Below are 10977 nucleotides of genomic sequence, written 5' to 3' on the forward strand. Positions count from 1 at the left end.
AACTGACTTGCCTAGTTAAATAAAGGTTAAATAAAAAAATAAAAAATTGCTGCTGACTGTACACTGTACTGCATGATTGTAGCGGGTTTACTAATGCTATGTTGATTTGACTTTAGCTAACATGGTGCCAACGATGTAGGCTGTGTGTGTAGCGGTTAGCGGTTATGATATGAAGGTTTTCCTTGGAAAGTTTTTTTTTGCCTGGTCACATACAGCTGATGTGTTGTGCACGAAGTCCACAAGTGAAGGGAAAAGGTGAGAGGAGGAGAGCACGAAGATGCGAGAAATAATTATCCAACGATCAAAGGGATCATGCTGTTTATATGTGGCTGCTATGAAATTAAACTGTGTTTTCGTGTGATCAGGGGTGTATTCATTCCACCGATTCTATTAAAAAACGTTTCTTAAACGGAAGCTAACAGAACGGGGATAAACAAACCTGAATTTGTCCAATAGAAACTCTCATTTGCAACTGTTGGACTAATGATTACACCCTAGATCAGCTAGATGCAGGCAAGAGTGTGCAAAGCGGAATTGAATGTGTCAATGTCTTTCACTTTGAATACTCAAATTTCTCTCGACCTGTGCACCTACGTTGTAAACATTCATGCTAGGTTGTAGCAACCTCATGATGGGTACAGGGAACATGTGAGTATCATGTAGTAGCCTAAACCTATCGATGTTACATTGAACTGGGTGAATGGAATATGAATGACAGTCATCCAACATGCTGTAATAGAAATAAGGCCGTGCTCATGAAAATAAAATCGTCCTCCCTCAAACGGCACCGACCGTGGCTGGCTCCAACACTCAGACATCATTTACAAACTAAGCATGTGTGTTTTAGTGAGTCAGCCAGATCAGAGGCAGTAGGGATGACCAGGGATGTTCTCTTGATAAGTGTGTGAATTGGACCATTTTCCTGTCCTGCTAAGCATTCAAAATGTAACGAGTACTTTTGGGAAAATGTACGGAGTAAAAAAGTATAATATATATTTTAGAACTGTATACACCTTGAACCATAGAGACACAAAAGGCTATTCTATATTCTATTTCCTTTAATGCTGTGCCTTGACATTCTTCTTCTGTAACCAAGTGGTGGCTGTACTTCTGTATGTCCTTTCCATGGCTGACTGATGAACCTCAGAAGCACAGCTCTACCAGAGTGGGCTATGCAATCTTTAGAAGATGGCTGCCTCATCGAGTGTTCTCAGAGCACGGACACAAAGACAAATATCGCCATCTGCTGACTGGAGTGAGTAGCGCAGTTGAGGGAACGTTTTTTTCTTCTTTTTTTTTAACAAAACGTATTTATTTATTTATTTCATTACATAATAATATGAAATTGTACATCTCAATGTAATATTATGATATAATTAAAGAAAAAAACAAATGTTTTTTGTTAAGAATTATTATTATTTTTCCCTAAACTGCATTACCCCCTCCAGTCAGCAGATGGCGATACCTGTCCTATAGACGGTGCTGCCAGTGTGACGTATAATCTAGTGGATGGGAAGCTTTCTTCAACAACAGCTAGACAGCCACCTCGGTAGCTTGCTAGCCAGCCAACACGGCCGTCACAGTGGGAGAGGAGGAGCTAGAATCTTTCAGAGCGAAAGAGGAGGCTATCAGTATCACATCTAAGGAGGACAGAGAAGAACAGATGGAGTAGCAGAGCGTTACTCCAGTCCTCTAAGGAGGACAGAGAAGAACAGATGGAGTAGCAGAGCGTTACTCCAGTCATCTAAGGAGGACAGAGAAGAACAGATGTAGTAGCAGAGCGTTACTCCAGTCCCAGGGGGCCCCGACGGGGCCAAGAAGACTCAGACTCATGCCCCACCGGGTCAGGAGTGGAGGAGCAGACACTCAGCCCTACCGGAGAGGTGGAGAGCAGCATCAACCCAACAGGCAGAGACCCACCATATGCAGGCCGCTTCCCCTCTGCACCACAGCACACAGAGCACCCTCTCTGCACCACAGCACGCAGAGCACCCTCTCTGCACCACAGCACACAGAGCACCCTCTCTGCACCACAGCACCACAGAGCACCCTCTCTGCACCACAGCACACAGAGCACCCTCTCTGCACCACAGCACACAGAGCACCCTCTCTGCACCACAGCACACAGAGCACCCTCTCTGCACCACAGCACACAGAGCACCCTCTCTGCACCACAGCACACAGAGCACCCTCTCTGCACCACAGCACACAGAGCACCCTCTCTGCACCACAGCACACAGAGCACCCTCTCTGCACCACAGCACACAGAGCACCCTCTCTGCACCACAGCACACAGAGCACCCTCTCTGCACCACAACACACAGAGCACCCTCTCTGCACCACAGCACACAGAGCACCCTCTCTGCACCACAGCACACAGAGCACCCTCTCTGCACCACAGAGCACCCTCTCTGCACCACAGCACACAGAGCACCCTCTCTGCACCACAGCACACAGAGCACCCTCTCTGCACCACATCACACACAGCACCCTCTCTGCACCACAGCACACAGAGCACCCTCTCTGCACCACAGCACACAGAGCACCCTCTCTGCACCACAGCACACAGAGCACCCTCTCTGCACCACAACACACAGAGCACCCTCTCTGCACCACAGCACACAGAGCACCCTCTCTGCACCACAGCACACAGAGCACCCTCTCTGCACCACAGAGCACCCTCTCTGCACCACAGCACACAGAGCACCCTCTCTGCACCACAGCACACAGAGCACCCTCTCTGCACCACATCACACACAGCACCCTCTCTGCACCACAGCACACAGAGCACCCTCTCTGCACCACATCACACAGAGCACCCTCTCTGCACCACATCACACAGAGCACCCTCTCTGCACCACAGCACACAGAGCACCCTCTCTGCACCACAGCACACAGAGCACCCTCTCTGCACCACAGCACACAGAGCACCCTCTCTGCACCACATCACACAGAGCACCCTCTCTGCACCACATCACACAGAGCACCCTCTCTGCACCACAGCACACAGAGCACCCTCTCTGCACCACAGCACACAGAGCACCCTCTCTGCACCACATCACACAGAGCACCCTCTCTGCACCACAGCACACAGAGCACCCTCTCTGCACCACAGCACACAGAGCACCCTCTCTGCACCACATCACACAGAGCACCCTCTCTGCACCACAGCACACAGAGCACCCTCTCTGCACCACATCACACAGAGCACCCTCTCTGCACCACAGCACACAGAGCACCCTCTCTGCACCACAGCACACAGAGCACCCTCTCTGCACCACATCACACAGAGCACCCTCTCTGCACCACAGCACACAGAGCACCCTCTCTGCACCACAGCACACAGAGCACCCTCTCTGCACCACAGCACACAGAGCACCCTCTCTGCACCACAGCACACAGAGCACCCTCTCTGCACCACATCACACAGAGCACCCTCTCTGCACCACAGCACACAGAGCACCCTCTCTGCACCACAGCACACAGAGCACCCTCTCTGCACCACATCACACAGAGCACCCTCTCTGCACCACAGCACACAGAGCACCCTCTCTGCACCACATCACACAGAGCACCCTCTCTGCACCACATCACACAGAGCACCCTCTCTGCACCACAGCACACAGAGCACCCTCTCTGCACCACAGCACACAGAGCACCCTCTCTGCACCACAGCACACATAGCACCCTCTCTGCACCACAGAGCACCCTCTCTGCACCACAGCACACAGAGCACCCTCTCTGCACCACATCACACAGAGCACCCTCTCTGCACCACAGCACACAGAGCACCCTCTCTGCACCACATCACACAGAGCACCCTCTCTGCACCACAGCACACAGAGCCTCTCTAGCGCAACGTACAAAATCAGCAGGGGATCAAATACTTTTTTCCCTCCCTGTACATATTCATATTATTATATACAGTACAGTTAAATTAGATGTTTAGAAAGTTTATCTCCCCATTTTTTAAAAGCTAAATTTGCTTTTTGTCTGAGTAACCTCTGGTGGCAGAGCATTCCACGATGACATGGCTCTATACATAACTATATGCATGCTGAAAGTCAGTAGTTAACTTGTTCTTTAAAAAAATGTAATTGTATTTGTTCAAACACAATTGTTTCCATTACTATGAACAGGCAGCAAACTGATTGGTCGGCTGTTAGAGCCAGCAAAGGGTGCTTTACTATTTTTTAGGAAGTGGAATTACTTTAACTTCCTGTGGACACACACACTCCTTTAGGCTTTGGTTAAAGACATGGTAAATAGGGCTGGCAATACAGTCTGCTACCGTTCTCAATAGTTTCCCATCTAGGTTGTCTATACTTGGTGGCTTATCATTATTGATAGATAACTATAGTTTTTCCACTTCTCCCAAACTAACTTGACCAACTCCTTTGCATCATGTCTATGTATCACACAATTTATATAAATTCATCATCAATCCAGGGAGCTCTAACAGCTTTCACAGTTTAGTTTCAGGCCTGAATAATTTAACAAATACTCCCCAAGTGCTGCATCTTGATCCTCCTCCTTTATACACATCAGACCAAACATACATGTTTCACATCTTCAACAAATGAGTCCTGAGAAAACATTTAGTATGATCTCTGATAAATAACTTTAGGCCCCTGCCTTTGGTACTTTGGCTTTCCTTGTTATTGCCACAATGTTATGGTCACTACAGCCAATGGGAAGTGATATTGTAATGGTCTCTACAGCCAATGGGAACTGATATTGTAATGGTTACTACAGCCAATGGGAACTGATAATGTAATGGTCAGTACAGCCAATGGGAACTGATATTGTAATGGTCACTACAGCCAATGGGAACTGATATTGCTTTGGAGCAAAGCTCTGCAGTATTAGTGAATATACGATCAATACAAATGGATGTCACAGATCCAAAAAACTATTGATATACACTCTAGTTGGTTGAGTGGTAACCTGGGTCATATTACAGGCATTAGTCACAGTTAGAAGCTTCCTCTTGAGAGGACAACTAGTTTCTAACCAGTCAATGTTCAGGTCACCAAGAAAATACATTTCTCTGTTAGCATCAGAGAACTTGTTTAACATCACACTCATATTCTCCAAATAGTGACAGTCTACACATGGTGTCATACAGCAGATCATATTCTCCAGATAGTCCCAGTCTACACTTGGTGTCCTACAGCAGATCATATTCTCCAGATAGTTACAGTCTACACTTGGTGTTTTACAGCAGATCATATTCTCCAGATAGTTACAGTCTACACTTGGTGTCCTACAGCAGATCATATTCTCCAGATAGTTACAGTCTACACTTGGTGTCCTATGGCAGATCATATTCTCCAGATAGTTACAGTCTACACTTGGTGTTTTACAGCAGATCATATTCTCCAGATAGTGCCAGTCTACACTTGGTGTCCTACAGCAGATCATATTCTCCAGATAGTTACAGTCTACACTTGGTGTCCTACAGCAGATCATATTCTCCAGATAGTTACAGTCTACACTTGGTGTCCTATGGCAGCACCCTAAAAGAAGAGGCTTCAGATGAGGCAGGGGAACCTGCAACCACAGCTCAGGGTGTTGGGGTCCAGGTTTTCTGAAGGTCGGTATGATTGTTTGCAGAGAAAAGTGATTTATTCTTTGGTATCAGGAAGTGTGTCAGATTTAAGTAAACTTTCATGTTCTATGACTGAGTGGAATTTCTTTGAATTGCACTGAATCTAATCCTACTTCCTGTCACTCAAATTCTAATTCTACATCCTGTGACCAATTTAATTCTAACTTCAACTCATTAAATTCCAAAGTTATGATTTGAGCCTAACCCTGGTTGGTATGATGGAGGCAGTCTTCAGGGAATTAGGCACAGTGTCTGAATTAAGAGAGTTATTGATGATTGTGGTTGCAGTTGGACTGAGAAGAGTGAGGCTGGATTCATGAGTACTGTGGGAATCGGGTCCAAGGGGCAGGTAGTTGACCTCATATTTTTGACAATTTCAGAGACAGATGTTGGGGTTGTCAATGAGAATTTGGTGAAACTGCAGCTGGGAGGCTCAGTATGAAGCAAAGGGTAGATTGTACAGTGCAGTAGATGCACTTGATTTTGGATTTTTGGATTTGAAAAATTCATTAAAACAGTTTCATTGCTCAATGGAGTGGGTAAAGGAGGAGTTATCTGGGGGTTGAACTCATTTCTATATAACAAATCATATAATTCTGGGTTTCCCCTCACCATTTGCAATGAGATTGGTATCGTATAACTTGAGTGCAGTGTTCAGTGCCTCTTTGTATGCAGTCTGATGATATGCTTTAAATTCATACTCATTACAAATCTGCACTAATCAATCAACACATGCGTTCCTTTGGACGTATCAATATAATATACAGAAAGAGATATACATATTTGTCACATACACCAGATAGGTGCAGTGAAATGTGTTGTTTTACGGGGTCAGCCATAGTGGTACAGCAAAATAATCTCAACTGCGTTACCCACTCCAGTCAGCAGATGGCGTTGTGAGTCTTTCAAGCGATGCTGATAGTGTGACGTATAATCTAGTGGACGGGACGCTTCTTCAACAACAACAGCTAGTCAGCCACCTCCGTACCTTTGTAGACAAAATAGTCAGTGTATAGTTGCATCTGTTTTAAAAATACGTGTGTCTTATAGCTAGCTAGTTTCTCCATTTAATTTCATATTTACGTTGATAGGTAGCTGGCTTGATAAATAGGGCGGCAGGTAGCTTAGTGGTTAAGAGCATTGTGCCAGTAACCGAAAGGTCGCTGGTTCTAATCCCCGAGCCGACTAGGTGAAAAAATCTGTTGATGTGCCCTTGAGCAAGGCACTTAACCCTAATTGCTCATGTAAGTCTGCAAAAAAAAAAAAAAAAAAAAAAAAATTAGCCTAGCACTAGGCTAACGCTAGCTAGATAGCTAACATCCCCGGCCATGAGCTCACTAAGCTACTCTCCTCCTGCTAAAGAAGAGGAGGTCTGCTGGACGGAGAAAGAAGCTCTAGTGAAAGAGGAGGAGGAAGAGGAGGATGTTACAGTAAAAGAAGAGGAAGGAGAGTTCAGATTGAAAGAGGAGGAGGATGTTACAGTGAAAGAAGAGGAAGACGCGTTTAGAGTGAAAGAGGAGGAGGATGTTATAGTGAAAGAAGAGGAAGACACGTTCAGAGTGAAAGAGGAGGAGAATGTTACAGTGAAAGAAGAGGAGGAAGAAGAGGAGGAGGAAGAGATAGAGGAGGATGCAGGTTTTGGAGTGAAGAAGGAGGGAGAGATTACTGTCACATTGAAAGATGAAGAGGAGGATGAAGTGGAGACTGAAGATCTGATTAACACCAGTAAGTACTGTCTTAAAACAGGAGCACAAACTGGTCTTAAAACGGCATTCTACTGAATGTCTATGCTTGAATATGTTATTTAATGTAGGAATTGATAAAACTACACTGTAAAATATTTATACCACCAAAGAGCGACTCACCAACAAAACGTTAACAATGGATTTGCACGCAAAATTCACAACTTTAATGTCTCACAGAATGGAGTTGTCCGTATCGATGCTCCAATTCCATTGTACCACACTGGAGCGCGATTCCACGCCAGCGTGGGCCGAAAATATTTGTCTCAGAATATATGGTTTTGGCAATTCTCACATAGAAACGTCATTGGAGGAACGATGTTCGATATGTTTTTTTTTTGTTGTTGTAAACATTTGTAACACAAACCATGTTTGAGAAAATCATGATGAAAGTGGCCATTTTAGGCCCTTTTTAGACCTGTGCGTGCCTCCTGTAAGACCTATGGTCTGTGAAACGTACATGATACAGGCAACATCTTGCTGCCATTACACTCGTTTATAGTGTGCTGGAAAATATCGAGTTTGTCTAGATTCTGAGAAGAAAAAAAAGTCACAATTTATTCAACATTAAAAATATTAATATCTCAAAAGTAGCCTTTTTGATTTAGCTTATTTTTTTAGACATATCATTTGTAACAATATAGCATATATAATAATATATATATAATAATAATATATATATAATATAATATACTCTTCAAACAAATCACATTTCCAGGGTGGATTCTTGGTACTTTTAATGATATGACCCATATTATAAATGGAAATGGAGGACTTTAATGAGGGCTCAGTCTAATACGTTCTGGTTGTAGCATAGCCCTGTTTTTAGATGGAGGGTAAAATCCATTTGAAGTCAATCACTTTTTGACAACATCCCTTTTGATTTAAAACAACTCTCCAAACATGTTTGCCCATAGAAGAAGTGGTCAGAAAGTTACTTTTTGGACCTGAAACGGCAAAACATTCAGGAGATAGAGGTGTTCAACGTTGACCATTTTGCACACCCAACCATAGCATGAGTCATCCATGTCTTCATCACTGGAAAAGATAAACGGCTGAGTCTGATATAATTTAAAAGCTTACAAACAGGGTTGTCAAACTGTTTTATAAAAAAAATATATATATATATACGAATTATTACATTTTTAACCTTTAACGTCAATGATCTAAAAACGTTTAAACTCAGATTTTTGTTAATATTCCCATGTTGTAGCTTAGACTCTACTATACGTCATCTGAGGGTTTTGGTTGTGCTGCCATCGGTTAAGACACAACATGCTCTTGAATACAGGGTGGGTGTCATTTCAATCATAGAAATATAATTCATAGAATGGAATTGGAATGTCCCTTCAGACTAGAATGGAATTGGAATGTCCCTTCAGACTAGAATGGAATTGGAATGTCCCTTCAGACTATAATGGAATTGGAATGTCCCTTCAGACTAGAATGGAATTGGAATGTCCCTTCAGACTAGAATGGAATTGGAATGTCCCTTCAGACTAGAATGGAATTGGAATGTCCCTTCAGACTAGAATGGAATTGGAATGTCCCTTCAGACTAGAATGCAATTGGAATGTCCCTTCAGACTAGAATGGAATTGGAATGTCCCTTCAGACTAGAATGGAATTGAAATGTCCCTTCAGATTAGAATGGAATTGGAATGTCCCTTCAGACTAGAATGGAATTGGAATGTCCCTTCAGACTAGAATGGAATTGGAATGTCCCTTCAGACTAGAATGGAATTGGAATGTCCCTTCAGACCAGTGGTGGAAAAAGTACCCAATTGTCATACTTGAGTAAAAGTAAAGATACCCAGTAAAATACTACTTGAGTAAAAGTCTAAAAGTATTTCGTTCTAAATATACTTAAGTATCAAAAGTAATCAAAAATAATGTCACATTCCTTATATTAAGCAAACTAGACGGCACAATCTTCTTGTTTTATTATTTTACGGATAGCCAGGGGCACACTCCAACACTCAGACATCATTTACAAACAAAGTATTAGTCATATCAGAGGCAGTAGGGATGACCAGGGATGTTCTCTTGATAAGTGTGTGAATTGGACCATTTTAATGTCCTGCTAAGCATTCGAAATGTAATGAGTACTTTTGGGTGTCAAGGAAAATTATTTAGGTAGTACTTAAAAGTATTTTTACTTAAGTACATTACACCACTGCTTCAGACCAATTGGGCTGGTACATCATTGAAATTGTAATGAAATTGAAATTTAAACTTCTAATTACTACCACAAAGATTGCCGCCGGTCCATCCGACAGTTGAATGTCAACTTAAATGGTCTCATCTCTATTCTGTTTATTCTATTATGATTTCAACAGGTTTCCTGGAGGATTGACAGTATCATTTAAAACAACAGATATTCCCATTCAAGACAACATTCTCTGATGTGTGGACCTCCAACCATCTTTGTAGTTCCATTTGGAAGTCGAAATGTCAATTTTATTAAAATTTTAGTACATTTATCAGCCAAAACATGACACCCATGAGAGCAAGATAAGATTTGGAGCTCTACAGCATTTGTTTTAAAAATCTCATCAAGTTTATTTTTAATGATGTAATGTTGTGAAAACTGACCTCAGGTTATTGAGGGATCTAGTCTAGATTAATCCTCATAGGAAGACAGTTTTATCATGTGGAGGTTTCATTCAGGTCTCTGTTTAACTAAATAATCTGTTTGTCTTTGGCAGGAGAGAGACCAGACTCTCACCCTGGCAGCGGGAAGAGTCCTTCAGGGGAACCAGACCCAGAGACGCCCAAACCAGCGAGACCACACCACTGCTCCCACTGTGGAAAGAGTTTTACTAAGTTACGAAACCTAAAAGAGCATGAGAGGACACACACAGGAGAAAAGCCTTTCCACTGCTCCCAGTGTGGAAAGAGTTTTAGTCAGTTAGGGAGCCTGAAAATACATAAGAGAATACACTCTGGAGAGAAGCCTTACCACTGCTCCCACTGTGGAATTACTTTTGCCTGGTTAGGGAGCCTGAAGTCACATGAGAGAATACACACAGGAGAAAAGCCCTACTGCTGTTCCCACTGTGAAAAGAGTTTTAGGTGGTTAGAAGGCCTGAAAAAGCATGAGAGAATACACACAGGAGAAAAGCCCTACCACTGCTCCCACTGTGGTAAGAGTTTTACTCAGTTAGGGAACCTGAAATCACATCAGAAGATACATACACAGGAGGAGAAGACATTCCAATGCTCTAATTGTGGAAAGACATTTTCCCAGTCAGAGGACCTGAAATCACATGAGAGAATAGAGAGGCTGTGTTCTGACTTAAGTTTTTGACTGAGAATTTGTATGTTTGTTAACGACACATGAAATCATATTGTTTATATGAAATCATTTAAAAAAAAGGTTTACTTTTGTGGATGTTTTTTCATCTTGAGACATGATCATATTTTTATATTATGTATTTCGTTTTGATTATTAGCTCTGATTGATTTGATACAAATATAAACCCTCTGATGATGTTCATTATATTATTTGGATCTTGCAAAATGTAAATAATTATATAAGGAAGTAGCCTTGCAGGAGCCTTGGCTTGTCTGATCCAGAACAGCTCATAGTAACAGGAGCCTTGGCTTGTCTGATCCAGAACAG

General features: G+C 42.9%; 1 protein-coding gene across 1 annotated transcript; it reads left to right on the forward strand.

Moving 5' to 3' along the window:
• Positions 1–6566: 6566 nt before the first annotated feature.
• Positions 6567–10662, forward strand: LOC311120530 (uncharacterized protein; the record flags this gene model as incomplete). The annotated part of the gene is made up of 2 exons (XM_084195114.1): positions 6567–7336; positions 10061–10662. Exons 1-2 carry the CDS (start codon positions 6940–6942, stop codon positions 10660–10662), a joined length of 999 nt encoding a protein of 332 aa, XP_084051240.1. The 5' UTR covers positions 6567–6939.
• Between the last annotated feature and the right edge of the window lie 315 nt (positions 10663–10977).

This window comes from Coregonus lavaretus (assembly GCF_964263955.1).
Source record: "Coregonus lavaretus genome assembly, contig: HAP1_SCAFFOLD_47, whole genome shotgun sequence".
Taxonomy (NCBI): domain Eukaryota; kingdom Metazoa; phylum Chordata; class Actinopteri; order Salmoniformes; family Salmonidae; genus Coregonus; species Coregonus lavaretus.